A 15,952-nucleotide genomic window follows, 5' to 3' on the forward strand; every position below is an offset into this window, starting at 1 on the left:
GTTTGGTAGGCTACACAGTATGAATTATTCGGGCAAAAAACACAATTCAACTTTAAGCATGAACCATTAGGAAACAAGTGAAGATGATGACAGATGATCAGGCCGGTGGTTAGTATACTGTACTAGTAATGCTAAATGCTGAGTTGTTGGAAAAGATGAGAGGGGAAATGGGGTTGCTGCTGAGGTGGTAACATACAGTAAACAACTATTTTTTATATTGCATCTTTAGGCATTTTACAGCCTGCCACAGTAAAACATTTGTTCCCATTTCTTTAATGCAATCTGCATAATTTAACTGAACAGGAAGAACTGCCTGGTGGTTCAAGACTCTTGCACAATACTGTATTCCACTGACAATATTATGGAGTATGTATAATGTTCACTAGATTTATAGTTTTAGCCTTTTTAAGATAACTGCATTTTCTTCTGAAATAATTAATCACAATAAATCACTTGTAAGGATTTTTACAAAGCTGCTACAGTTTTAGTGCTTTGTGTACAGTATTAAAAAATATATAAAAAATATTGTGTACAGTATAAAAAAAATCTAAATAAAGCATAAAACTGTTGTCTCATCATGAAAGAAGTAATAATTTGCTGCAAAAATGTTGTACACTTGTTACAGCTAGAGCTCTGTCATGGTGGTCTTGCTTTGAGGTTCTTGGTGGCATGAGCTATAAATAAAGAAATGTGCTTGTAACAGATAAGTTAACAGGGGCAAGTAAGGTGTTAAATTTATTTTTGGAAGGGAAAACTGTATCATTTACAAATTACAGTATGCAAACAGTGATAAAACAAGGCATCTGGTATAACATTCAAGGCGCTGATTTTTACATTGACAATGTATATAAATGCCAACATTGTTGACATACTCTGTGAAGAAACTTGAGGTTTCAGGTCCCTGAAGATCTCCTGATCTATGTGTGCTTACATATATACTGCATCACTTCATTTTTTAACACTAAGTTTGGTCATTTGAAGACACTCCTCCTTCAGTGTTTCAATTTCACTTTTGTAGGAATTAGTTTTGCCGTCTCCGTAAGGATCTGACTTCTTGCTTGCCAAGGGTGTTTCTACAGTAATGGAACCCCCCATTAACATGTCTGTGGTTTTCCCTCGGTGAAGGGCAGTCATCACGGTCGTCAGAGCACGGCTCACATCACTGCGGGCTCCTTCATTCACAAAACAGTAGAGGATGGGGTCTGCCACACAGTTGAGGCTGGTGAGAGCGAGGGCTACATGGTAGGCAGTAAATAAATACTCCTCCACTCCACAGTCACAAGGGTTGCTGAGAAAGAGCACACTGCGTGCCAGCAGAAGTATATGATAGGGTCCAAAGCAAAGAAGTACTATTAGGATGAGGCTAAGGGCTAATCTCTTGATCTTAGCTTTCTCTTGCTGCTCAGTGGAAACATTGCCACGCACTGCCTTTAATATTCCCTTGTAGGCTGCTAACATACAGCACCAGGGACCCAAGAAGCCCAAAAAGATTCGGTAGAGGTTCATGCCTGCTACCCAGTCTTGCATTGGATACTTCTCGAAGCAGAAGGTACGATTGAAACGGGCTGCAAACAGCTCATCGTGAAAGAGTGGTGCTGAATTGGCCACAATCTCTATAATCCACACCACAGAACTGACCATAATGGCTGTCTTGACCCGACGTACTTTGGCAAACTTAAGTGGATAAGCCACTGCCAAATAACGATCCACAGAAATGCAGCAGAGGAAAGCAATGCTGACATATATGTTGGTATAGAAAATAAATCCGAACAGCTTGCAAGCCCCGGGCCCATGGATCCAGTTGTCGTGTTGGAGGAAATAATCAATCCAAAGTGGCAATGTGGCGATGTAAAGAAGGTCAGCCACAGAAAGGTTGATCAAATAGATTCCCAGCTCATTTTTTTGCTTCACCTGCAAGTAGGCAGCCCACAGAGCCATACAGTTTGTTGGGAAGCCAAGGATGATAACAATAATGTACAGCACGGGCTGAAAGAATTGATCAATGTTTGAATCAACATTACAGGAAGCTGAGATGTTACACATCTCGTCACTTTTTATAAGACTTGATATCATAATCAAGAAATAGTTGCGTGGCTAAGGTCCCTAATCAAGTTATAATGTGGTATAAAAAGAAAACATTAAAATCCAAATCTCCAGAAAGTTATGTGATCCATTCCTTAACGTTCTTCTTCGTAGATCTTCATCTTGCGATTGTGATACCAACACAAATCCTGTGCCCATTCTGTGCGGGCAGGTTTCACATCTCTACCACACCTCGTGGCTAGCTGTAAAACCTTTGTTTTAGGATATTTAAAAGGACAAACACAGCTAACTTACACTAATTCCGTAACATTTACCAGCCTAAATGGTATTGAAAATAAGGTCGGCCATTGACCAAGAGAGATGAGCTCAAGCGGGGCATAAAAACAGGGTGTGCTCCTGTAGCAGCCCATAACAGCTGGAAGTCACAGCATGGTATCCTTCTATTCTTTCACTGAACACTGCTTTCTGATTTATTTTCCTTGGCCCCATCAGTTATGACCATCTGCAATACAAAATGAAAAAGTTTGGATAAGTATGGGTTGAAAAATCAAAAGGCAAAATGCACTGTTTTTCAGGTAAAGCCTTGGCCACTGGGTTTGGTTGTTGGCATTATAGCCGAATGTATGACTACACTCAAATGAAATCAAATTATAAAAAGATCAATAGCAGGCTAGCAGCCTATCCCAAGGACACTGATAACAAGCCAGGAATACACCCTTTGTGACCGCAGTGTGTAAAATGAATGTCCTAATTTCGGTGGCTCCTGCCCATTGTGTAGTCACTGCAAAGGTGACCACATGGTAAAAATCTAAAAATACTATTATGAGTGTGTCCCCTGGGATTTACAGTATCTGGGGCATATAAGATTTTTAGGCCAATCTTAAACATAGAACAACAAAATATTTCAAATACATATGTTTTCTCTTCTACAGTACTATTAGATTGTCATTAATATTTTTAGTCAATGCCAAAGAAAAGAAGTGTTGCTGTGGAAATACAGTACAATGTTGCAACAATGAAATATAGAAAAAAATACTTTTTTTTTTTTTTTTTTGCATGTGATTGTTTAAAATATCTCCTTAGAAACATAAACTCAAATGACCAACAGCAGAGCAAAGGTGAACAAATGAAATATAGAGATTAACTAATGTCATTAAACATGGAATGCAAGAACCAGCTCAGGCTTATCCCTTTGTGCATCCACACTTAGTAACAAAAGCCCGAAACAGAGACTATTCATTAATCACTCATGCAAAAATAGAACAATTCAGTGCACCGACTGGACTATTTCCAATAATCCAATTAAAAGCTTACAACCAATCTGCTCTATCAAATACCACTGTTAAAGATTAATTATGCTGCTTGTTTTGTAACATAATTGTATAGTGTCATTTATGATAAGGAATGGGTAATAATGCTTGAACTATCTACAGAGTTGATTTGTTGATTTTTTATATGATACAGTACATCTGATTTCAATTGAGTCACAAGTAGTACAGCCTTCAGCATTTCAAACAGTATAATTTTTTTCTGCTCAGAGTATGGATTCAATTAATTGTGTGTGATGCAATACAGAGACTCGGCGGCCAGGGGAGGGAAGATTTTCAACATAATGATTTATATTTTTGTAAGATGTGTATTTTTCTCCAATCTTTTCATGTGTGATGCCTAACAGAAGTGTACTGTACGTTCGCCCGTTCTACATTACAACCTTGGAAAATGTGAGCAGACCTGATCAGTAATCATTTTATCATCAATAATATGAAAATTGAAAATATGAAAAAATTAAATATGAAATTTCTCTTTTAAGCACTGTTTGCAAAAAGGCTTAGCTTTCTGGTAACACCATTTGCTTAAGGACCTTTTACACTAGAAACTACAACAGATAGAGTATTAATTCTTAGTCTAATGTATTCTTGTTTGTCATCTCCTGACAGTACCACAGCACACACAGAAAAACAAGAACAGCAAACATAAATGTGACCTGAAGTTTAACAATTGTTGCACTTTTTGATTTAAAACCACAAATGGGAAGAATAACTCGAAGCAAAAACAAAACCTCAGACCCAAAAGGTATAATACAGTTAATGTGAATTTTCTATCAGTGAGAATATTATAGCTTGTACAATTTGAAATTGTTCAAACCAATCACTGGTCAAAGGCTTTCTGGTTTTAATTGGGATAGCAAACATAGCACAGTGTATGATTCATAGGAACGTTATGAGAAAATAAGAAAAGTACAGCTCAGTGCAAAAGTAAAAAAAAAAAAAAAAAAGTAGTTATGTAACCCTTATTTAAAAAAATTCAATATACAGTAATAATAATAATAATTAACTACTCCTTATTTGAAAATTCTGCTGGAGTGGGTCATTTGGGGAGGCATCAGGCATCAAATTTGGGTGCACACTTTAAAGCAAAGTTATTATTCCTAATAAAACATTTCACCACTACAGGAATCCGGGAATGATGTTGCAAAAATGTAGAACTGACAAAATGCTCATATCTTTCTATCACAGAAACAACTGGAAACAACCATAAAACCATTAAGATAATTAAACAGTAACAACAGCCAGTAGTTATTTTAAGACAAAAAGGTCAGCTATTCCGGAATAGTTGTAGCTGACACACAAGCACAGTGTTGTCAGCTGCATTTGTAAAACCCATCGAGCATATGATAAAACTGGCTTCATCCCAAAAGGAGAGGAGAAGTTCATTTAGAGTTTCTAGCCTCAAAAAACCCCAATTAACAAACAGCACCTCAGATTTGAGCCGATATGAAGGCTGCACAGAGTATACGTACTGTAGCGGACAGATTATTGATATTGCATATTTTGAACAACTTGAGCATTAAAGAAAAAAAGAAAAAACTGGAAAGATCAATGAATTAGAAGATATATAAAATTAATAATGCAATGCAAAATGGCTGTGTTTTAATGGTTAAATTACGACCTACTTGTACTCTAGCCCTGATTTTTTACAACAGCAGTGTTTGACACTATATTGGGCAAATTTACAACAGACACAAGAAGCAATTACTGGTGATGCAATCTGGCATAGAAATATAGGGAGGATGAATATCATCACTGAAGAAATCCCAAAGCTATTCACATAACACAAATGAAATAAGAGGCATTTATAAATGCAAAGGGAGCATACAAGGTCACAGAGAACAAGAAAAGGAGATGCAAGCTTTTACCGGTTATCACTACAAAATAGTGATGCACAGGTTGGGTATTTTTCCAAACCCCAGGTCACGCTTTTATGAAATTATTTGGCCCGCCCCAGCTTGCCCCGCACCACTGTATCTATTTTTACAACCCCGCCCCGCACCCGCGACTATTACATAAACATACTAGGCATTGTAATTCGAATGAAAACAGCCTTTATTTCAGCCTGAAAGTGCTTGGAGACATCGCCCTGTAACTGGCAACACCATATGATTATGAATATGAACGATTAATCAGGTCATTGATAATATTGATACACATTCTAAACATTTAGAATTTAGCACAGGGTGTACCCCGCCACGTGCCCTACTGTAAGTCTCCTGGGATAGGCTCCAGGCACTCCACGACCCCGTATACAGGATTAACAGATACAAACGATAAGTGAGTGAGTAAAAATAATTTGTTTCATCACTAGTTAGATTTTTATTTAGTTATTCAAAATTTAGTTATTATACACTATACCATGAGGATTGCTCCTAATTTTATTCAACAGCATGTAATCTGCAAAGCATTAAGCGGAGATACAGTACTTACTCTAACATCAAATGCTACTGTATGGAGACCCTGACAGTCTCATCAAAAATGGAGGACACAGCAGCATAGTGTGCTTGGAATTGCAAACAAGAAAAGACTGACACAGGGCAGAAAGTAAACAAGTGCCCAATATACCTTATACAGTGAGGGGCAATAAGTGTTTGGATTATTTTGTTTTTAATATGCTTTCCATGAATTAATCCTTTAGATTTTCACATGTAAAGCTTGTGCTACAACAAAATAGGGTTAGGATTAGGGTAATTAGTGCATGATTATAACTGACTGGGAAGAATTCACAATAAGTAGTATTCATGCAAAATGAGAAGGAGCTTCCTAAAGTTTTCAGCTGTTTCAACATTCTTAAACACCATTTGAATAGAAAAACCCACAGGAAAAAAAAAAAACATTTCTGTCATTAAAACTGGTGTTATAGTACATATGCATATGAACCGTTTATGAAACTACAACTAACTGTGCCAGGACAGGTACACTATGGGAGACATCACAAAGCACTCTCATACTTACAGTATGATCATTAAAAAAAGGTACAGTATGTGATAAGCCAGTTTGATCAAAAGAGTTGCTGATGTAAAAGTGGAAGGGATAACAGTTACACAGACAAAAAAAAGCAATAATCATCTCCATTCCTACATCCCTCTGGAAACACAAATACGCACATCTAAAAGAATGAGGACAAAGCAGAACCATAAAATGTGAATGTGAGTGTGAAACTGAATTGCGCAATGTATCAGGACACATTAGAGGAAAACTATATGACTATATGTATATTTCAACAAAACTAAACATCAATATAAATAAAAAGAAAGTTTTGCCTGTACATAGGTCAAAACTCACTCGTTCAGTGATATCTTTACATTTTATACATTCAAGGATCAAAAACCAGTCTCAGAAAAATTTCTGTCTATGTTTGTATATCTGTATGTCTATCCAGCCTGATTACATCACAGTATCTAGCAAAAATTTTTTTACTCATTCGGTGCTTTTACCTTGAGGTGTCACCCAACAGAGCTAGTAAATGCGATCGTTTACATGTATAGATGTATAGATGTATATACAGTTTATGCAGAAGACATAGAAACAACGGTAATGCTCCTTAAATTTGCCCAAATTCTCACGAAACACACACAACATCATGGTTTACTCCAAAAAAAGGCATGTGCACTATGACAACTGAACCTTGCACCATGAATGAAATGAGCAGTTTTGTGCCAGATTATGAAACAGAACTGAATTTTTTTAATGGGATTACTTCACTGCTGAAATAACAGCACTGAAGTTGTATTTGAAGTTGAATTTTGATGTGCTGGAGTCATTTTAAAACTTAATCTTCATCCGATCTACTATTTTAAGCGCTCATCTGTTGATTCACTCTCCAATTACCGAACAGGGAGGGTATTAGGCAGACGACAAAAAAAGCGTAAACAAGGTGTAAAACACTCAACCTTACAACATTTTATTTCTTTGTATTAACAAGTTAGGCAGAGAGTTCTGCCGTACAGAAAGATATGCAAAATATGTGAAATAATAATATCACTGATTACACTATTTTTAGCTTTAACCTTTTAACTATTTTTACAAACTCTTTATCTTTCAACCACAGGTATAGTAGTAATGCTAGTATGATATACAGTTAACATATCTTGCATGGCCTAACCAGTTTCCTGATTTTAATCACCTTTAAGATTGATGAAAGATTTTTACACAGAAGAACTGCTGTATGAGACTCTCAGTGGAACACAGTGTATTCTTGGCAAATTGTTTCAAATTCCCTGAGAGGTGCAGCACACATTTTAAACAAAAAGCTGCAAAAAGCTAATTACTTTTTAATGTACGTGTCTCCAAGCTGTAATTACCACCACAGGCTTTGCAACAAAGTACTGCTGATGCTAATTGGTAATTGGTATTATTCAACTACTTCTTCCCTATCTTCCCTTTTTTTTTTTTACATACAATAGTTTATTGCTAAACATACTTATTATTATTTATATTTATACTTTCAACATCAAAAGACATTGTGTAAATAACATGCACTGAATGTATTAACTACTAAAAATACTATTAATTAACTACTTACTACTAATTAAATACTAAAAACATAACTGTCCAAATTCTTTAAATACCCTGCGGGGGCAATTTATCATCCATCCTCTAGAAGAGTCACAGCACCCCATTCCCAAATAAGCCGCACGATTTGACACGATTTAAATCATGGGTCTACGACAAACCGTACGGGACTAGTTATGCTATAACTTTTGTACGGAAGAAGAACAAAAAAAAGAAGAAGAAAAAAGAAAAATAAGCCTGTGAGATAATAATAGTGATGCTTTCCAAGCAACACTTATGATACCATTATAAAGGATGTTTGCCAATATTTGTTTAATGCACCAAAAGTTATGTAAAAAAATAAACATTAATTATCGGAAAACCCTTAACAATGCGTAGATTAACTGTAATAAATTGCAGCCTTTTTTCCATAAGATAATTGCACTGGTTCACACTGCTATTTCGATTTAATGGCGCTTTAACTGAAATGCTGTAAAACTTGTACTGTTGATTGTTTAAATGTAACTCCTGATTCACACTTTAGTCGAGTAGGTGGCCAGATTGCACCAACTGCTCAGAAAATTATAAGTAGTCGTGATACTCTCACAAAACGCAAGGACCTGCAAACGATGGCAGCATTATGCATTTGCTGCAAAACCTGTGGTTTATTGTAAGAAATTCAAAAATTTTAGACCATTTAATAGCCATGTAAAAGTCATAGTCACATGTGTACAGAATGAATGGAGCTACATTACAAACTGCACAAATATTGTCCAGATCACAGTTCGGTAGGCTGCCAAAAGGGATTAGTTTACTCCGTAGCACAAGGCTCTGTTGACTCTTACACCGAGCATAATACATTTCTGTCTCTCAGCCAACATACTTTCTATACACTGGTCCATCTCTCAATGTCATTTCCTATGCATGTCCACTTTTTTGTTACCCCCTTAATGGTCAATAAAAAAGTCGGTTACTGCAGTATTAAATTCATTCCTCCTGGCCACAATTCTTTTGCTGTAATGTTAATTTATGCAGCGAGTAGCTTCTTGTTTCTTAAACAACCATGTCAGTAAATGTATCCTGAGGATATGGTAAACATGTAACTACATTTCAGAATGGTCATATTATTGGCTTGCATCAATTTCAGTTAAGCTATTTTAAAAAAAAGGTTTCGATTTGCTAGGGAGAATAAAGATTGGACTTTGAAGCAATAAAAAAAGTCATGTGGCCTGATGAGGTCATGGCTTGATTCTATTCCAATGTGATGTGTGCAGCACTATAATAAGGGGAACACATAAAGCAATGCACCCATCATAAATTGTGCCCATTGGACAATCTCTCAGGAGCAGTGTTACTGTATGTTCTGGGGATGCTTCAGGTCTAGGCTCAGCAACGTTAAGGAGCAAAAAAATGAAGTCAGCTGAATGTACTAAATGTGGGTTATCACAATTATTTGTTCTCTCTTCCCTGATGGCATGGCCTTATTCCAAGATCACAAGAGCCATCAGGTCCAAATTGTGAAAATAAATTAGAACTTATTTTCACAGATGAACTGGCCCCTACCTTACTGGTGAATCCTGACACTAACCCCACTAACAGTCTTTGTGATGTGGATGTGGAGATTTTTTTCAAAGTAAATCTGTCTTCAGTGTAAGATCTCAGCCTAAAACTAACACAATGCTGGGTGGAAAGAAACATTGTGAAATAACATAATGTTGTTAAACCGATGCCATAGTTGAAGAAAGTCAAACACAATACTTAGTGTGTGACTTAATATTTTGACCAGGAGAGAAATATGTTTTACCTATCAGACTGCTTTAGACCATCTTAACATTATTTTCAAAGAATTTATGCTCAATAAAAAATCTGATCAGATCTTGTCAGTTCACATGCATTTCCAAGACACCTATATCTGTTTTTAATAAAAGTTCTTGGCCTAAAGTTTCACTACACATGCTCGGTTTCTGTAGGTTCCTTCCAGTTTTACTTTAAGTGATTGCTCTAATGTCAAGTACTAAATTGACTAAATATAACATATTTAATGAACAGTAATATGTCCATATATTGAAAAACACACTAAATTTAATCTGACCATTCTCATCTATGTCGGCCTCAGATGTTCTTCACACATACTGTAGTGCGTAGCATGCGTTATAAGATGCAACCTGATTGGCTCTTCACATTTCTGTTTGTATGCTTGTACTGTACTTCCATGGACTAAATTTAGGTGGATTTTTTTTTTTTAATACCACATTCCCAAAACAACAAACATTGAAAATTTTACATGAAGTACTTACTACTGAGTAAATGTGATCATTTTGTGTGGTTTGAAAAGCTATGAGAAAATGTCTGTGTATGGCCTACCAAAGAGCTTCTGGAAGTTTAGAAAGTTGTATTTATTTACAATTCATAACCGACCATTACCAGAATTTGTTTTATTATCAAGCTCTTCTAGTTATGACACTGATTAATTGGTCACTTGGATTAAATGGTTTTAATCCAAACATCACTGAAAAACTATAAATAATAATATCAACTTAGACCTAATGTGTTCTGTCAGTAAAAAGGAATAGAAACCTCTCTGGGACCACTAAATAACGACAATAAGATTTTACACATGTGAATAATGATCCTAATATTTTTTGTTCATAAAATAAATCTTTACTGAGAGGCTTAGTGATTTTTCCCCTGTACTTATTACATACTTATCAAGCTTATAAAGCAAACAAAAACTACAGTCCTTATACAGACATCCTGAACTATAACGCTGATAACAGGACATATCTCAAAGTGTTGCATGTTTTTGTATCCCTCTGAAAAAGAACAGTTTCTATCAATTCATCTAAATTAAGTAAAGGTCATGTTGCATGAAACAGAAATGTCAACCTTGCTAATGAAGTCTTATGATCTACTGTCAATAAAAATTTTTCATTAAACAATATGACTGAAGCAAAAAAAAAAAAAAAACAATATACACGCTAGACAGTACCCACTAATTACCCCATCTGTACTGATGACTACTTTTCTAGTATATAATCTTATACTGATCCCATTATGAGCTTTATTCATATAATGTGCAGAAAAACAACCATTTAACTAACTGACACTAAAAAATTAGAAATATCTAAAGTAGCTTAGAGATGCTATTTGGAAAGTCTCAATTTATTTACTATACATATACATTTACTATTATATACTGTACAGTAGCTGCTTCAACTGAGCTACTACACATGTTGCTTAGATTCTGGCAGATGGACTGTGTTGAACTATTAGCAACTTTTTGTTTGTGACAGGCATCCCTGTAGATCAGTCCATTCAGTCATCCTAAATGACGTAATGTACGTAAACACGCCACTTCCTGACAACACAGCATGCTCGCTGCCCTCTGAGCCTGTGTTCCTTAGCCTGGTGGGAAAGACTTAATGTTCATACATCAGCCTCACATCAGTAAACACTGCCTGCAGGAGCATAGACGAGCTAACGCTTTTTAATCAACTAGAGCTGAAAGATGGACTTCTCCTCTTCCATCTGAAGAGAAATGAGAGTTGTGAGAGTAATACGTGTGTGTGCGTGTGTGTGTGTATGAGACAGAAAGCGAGAGAGGGAGAGAGATGGTGGGAGTGGAAGAGAGATTGAGAAAGTGGGAGGAAAAGATAAAAGAGATAGACTGAGAGCGAATGAGTAAGACAGGGATAGAGAAACAGATCAACAGGAAGATCAGTCTAAATAAAGCTCATGATTTTTCATTTTGTTCATTATGCATCATCAAACATTATAAGCTAGCGCATGAATATTAGAAATATTATCGCTCAGTCTGGCAAGCCTTCAACAAGAAAGTATAGTATACAGATGAAGGGCAAAAGTGCACATAGAAAGTATACTGTATAAAAGGCTAACTCACTTCTCTCCTATAGGATAAATAAAGGTACAAGATTATACATCATAGTACATACATTGTACATTTAAAACATATTCAGAAAAGTATTAATTTAGAGCCATACATTTGATATACTTTCTCAAAAGTCTTCTTTACTGTACAGTGTACATAGGTGGAGTGAATTAATTCTTTTAACACACACACACAAACACACATACACATATATTTAGGGATAGAATAATAGTGATATATTTTACGGTATAGATATAGTTATGTAAATATACATGACTAAAAATATCGTCTGAATTACATTTCAGTGAAAAAGTGTTTGTTCATGGCACCATACAGAATTTTTATCTAGAAGTCATTTGAAGATATTGAAATGTACAGGCAGAATCAGTATTAAGAAAGCCAATAGACCACCTGAATATATATATATATATATATATATATATATATATATATATATATATATATATATAGGGCTGGGCGATTAATCGAAAAGTAATCGAAATCGACAATTAGAACCTATAATCGATTAAATTTTCCCAGGTCGATTATTTCGATTACTTTCCCTTTAAAAACATAACCGCGTGTGGAGTCACGTGACCCTGCTCTGTTACGTTATTTCGCCAACATGTCGAGCATGGAGAGCTTAAACACTAAGACAACTGAGCAACAAGAGCAGCTTGTACCAAAGAAAAATGCAGTCTCTGTTATTTGGACACATTTTGGCTTCAGTAAGGATGACCCTGAACAAAATGAAGTCAGATGTAGATACTGTAGAAAAACAGTTTCGACGCCCAAAGGTAACACCACCAGTTTGTTTCAACACTTAAAGTACAATCACGTGTTATGAGGGCAAAAAAATAAATAAAATAATCGTTTATTAATCGTAATCGAGTTAAAATGTTCAATTAATCGAGATTTTGATTTTAGGCCAAATCGCCCAGCCCTATATATACATATATATATATATATAATATATATATATATATATATATATATATATATATATGTATGGCCCTATTATCCGGACATCGCTGGTTCAGTTCCCGGGTAAGGCTGTAACTTCTCGCAGCCGGAGGTTTAGAGCTCCGCTGTTGCCGGTTCCCAAGTGCCAGATGAAAAGGTTTGGGCGTTGGGCTAGCAACCCGCCCCGGAAAAAAACAAATGCTACGGAAACTACAATAGAGAACTCTCGTTGCCCAATGCACCGATCGGTGCTGGTGATCTTAAGGAAATATATAAAATATTGAATACTAAAAATATACAGAAATTAATTTAGAGCTTCGGAATTATGGTTCTTTTATCCCCTGAATATCCAGGAAATTAAAAAAATATGTTTGCCTTAGACAGGCATAACAGCCCATAAATTATCATTTGCATTTAACAACATAATTTTAATGTTAATTTGCATAAACAATGATCCAGGGGGTTTTGATGCTTACTTTTTAAAATTTCAGACACAACAGATTCAAATAATATTATTACATAGAAACACAGTTACAGTCACCCAGAGTCATAGGTTCAGGTCTAACAGGTTCAGTAATCTACATATTTCATTCACTTTTTGCATTCTGGTTATAAATAATAACAGGCCTCAGAGCTCATCAGTACTATATGGTTCTGTACTGAGATATTTGAAAACACTTTTGACTAATATAAAACTAATCTCCTCAAATTCTGACAAAAATTTTAATCTACTTAATGTGAGCTCTGTCATAGTCTGATGTGTAAATAAGACTAATGCAGCTACTATTCTCTATTTCCTACAGAAAACAGCTTCCAATAGAACCATCAGATTAAGCTATTCCTTGATTTTTTGTTTTATAAGCAGTGTGCTGTTCTTACTCAGTGACCATGTTTATGATAAAGGCTCAATATGCTTCAGCTTCTCTGTCTTGATCAAATTGTACTGAGATGGAAAAGCCAACAGAAATGTTCTGTCACTAAATCAAAACATCCTGCTCATTTTGTAAAATTTACACACACTACTAATCACTCTCAGCTTTTTTGTGGCTAAATCTGGTTAAAAATTTTGTGAATAAAATCATGCAATAAAATTATTATTTTTTTTAAAAAGAGATTAGATAAATGATTTTTCCATACTAAACATTTTTACGTTTTAGGGGTGTAAAAACTGTAGTGACTATTAATCTAATGATGTAGAATAATTTCAACTAATGCTAAGTTTTAAACATATCTCTTTGATAACAATGCATGTGTAAGGGTCCTCCACTAGAGGTCACTGTTTTTAGTTTGTAGTTTTTGTTGGCCGACTCAGTTTCCCAGCAGGCACCTCGGTCAGGTGATGCAGTGCACACCTGAACCGAGGTAGCCATCAACCAATCTATAAATAGCTGTTTAGACTGGGAAACTGGGTCGAGCATTTTTGGGTATTACCACTGTCACATGTGTGGGCTTTTGTTCTGTTTAGTTTTATGTTTAGTTTGTACTTTGATTTTAGTTGTGTTGACTTGGGCTCTCTTACCGGCAATGTCTCTGTGTATGTTTTGTGTGTCTGTGTTAGTGGAGCTGATTCAGTCCTGTCCTCCTGTGTTCTTGTGGTTAGCTAGAGCAGGTAAGTAGTTAGGTGTGTGTGGGGCTAGGAGCGTGCTTAGCTAAGATCTATATTGTGTTACAGTAACTAGCATGCTTCTAGCCTTAACCCCTTTGTGTCTCTAGCTGTCCTGTGTTTCCTCTACCCCTAGTGTTCCAGTGTGCCTAGGTTTAGAGTGCTGTCCCTCCTGGCTTGGGAGTAACGACTAGCTTGTGAGTGCTGCCTCCCTTAGTCTTGGAGGGCTGCCTCGCCTAGCCACTGGGTATCCTTGTCTGTGTTTCTGAGCCCCTATTCCCTAGTGTGTTTTAGCTATTAGGTAAGTATAGCTTAGTGCATGTTGGGGCTGAAGACATGCTTAGCTAGGTGTATGTGTAGCTAACTGCCATGGTTAAGCAGTGCTTAACCATGTTTAGCTAGAAGCCATGCCTAGCTGATTGCCATGTCTTTAGCCCTTGTCCTGTCCCTCTCTTGGTCTCTCGTCTCGTCGTTACGTGTCTCCTGTGTCTCTAGTGTCTCTAGTGTCTCTAGTGTCTCTAGTGTCTCTAGTGTCTCTAGTGTCTCCTGTGTCTCCTGTGTCTCCTGTGTCTCTAGTGTCTCCTGTGTCTCTAGTGTCTCCTGTGTCTCTAGTGTCTCTAGTGTCTCCTGTGTCTCTAGTGTCTCCTGTGTCTCTAGTGTCTCGTTTCAGCTCCACACCTCGTTTATGTCCTGTTGTGTTTGTCCCCCTGTTATGTGTCTCGCCGCAGGGCGTGTTATGTGTCTCGCCGCAGGGCGTGTTATGTGTCTCGCCGCAGGGCGTGTTATGTGTCTCGCCGCAGGGCGTGTTATGTGTCTCGCCGCAGGGCGTGTTATGTGTCTCGCCGCAGGGCGTGTTATGTGTCTCGCCGCAGGGCGTGTTATGTGTCTCGCCGCAGGGCGTGTTATGTGTCTCGCCGCAGGGCGTGTTATGTGTCTCGCCGCAGGGCGTGTTATGTGTCTCGCCGCAGGGCGTGTTATGTGTCTCGCCGCAGGGCGTGTTATGTGTCTCGCCGCAGGGCGTGTTATGTGTCTCGCCGCAGGGCGTGTTATGTGTCTCGCCGCAGGGCGTGTTATGTGTCTCGCCGCAGGGCGTGTTATGTGTCTCGCCGCAGGGCGTGTTATGTGTCTCGCCGCAGGGCGTGTTATGTGTCTCGCCGCAGGGCGTGTTATGTGTCTCGCCGCAGGGCGTGTTATGTGTCTCGCCGCAGGGCGTGTTATGTGTCTCGCCGCAGGGCGTGTTATGTGTCTCGCCGCAGGGCGTGTTATGTGTCTCGCCGCAGGGCGTGTTATGTGTCTAGCCGCAGGGCGTGTTATGTGTCTCGCCGCAGGGCGTGTTATGTGTCTCGCCGCAGGGCGTGTTATGTGTCTCGCCGCAGGGCGTGTTATGTGTCTCGCCGCAGGGCGTGTTATGTGTCTCGCCGCAGGGCGTGTTATGTGTCTCGCCGCAGGGCGTGTTATGTGTCTCGCCGCAGGGCGTGTTATGTGTCTCGCCGCAGGGCGTGTTATGTGTCTTACCAGAGAGCCCCTGTCAGCACAAAGTTAAGTATCGTTTAAGTTTGTTTGTTTCTTTGTTTGTATCTTTATTTATATTTTGTTTAATTATTATTAAAGACTCTTTTTTTGATTACA

General features: G+C 37.5%; 1 protein-coding gene across 1 annotated transcript in view; it reads right to left on the reverse strand.

The window, feature by feature from the left end:
* Positions 1 to 15,952, reverse strand: part of gpr4 (G protein-coupled receptor 4) — a 30,149-nt gene continuing 14,197 nt past the window's right edge. Inside the window, exon 2 of the mRNA XM_053507913.1 lies at positions 1 to 2,545. Within this exon, the coding sequence (XP_053363888.1) occupies positions 949 to 2,073 (1,125 nt within the window). The 5' untranslated portion in view covers positions 2,074 to 2,545 and the 3' untranslated portion in view covers positions 1 to 948. The remainder of the gene's footprint in view (positions 2,546 to 15,952) is intronic.

The sequence above is a fragment of the Clarias gariepinus genome, chromosome 11 (assembly GCF_024256425.1).
Source record: "Clarias gariepinus isolate MV-2021 ecotype Netherlands chromosome 11, CGAR_prim_01v2, whole genome shotgun sequence".
Lineage (NCBI taxonomy): Eukaryota > Metazoa > Chordata > Actinopteri > Siluriformes > Clariidae > Clarias > Clarias gariepinus.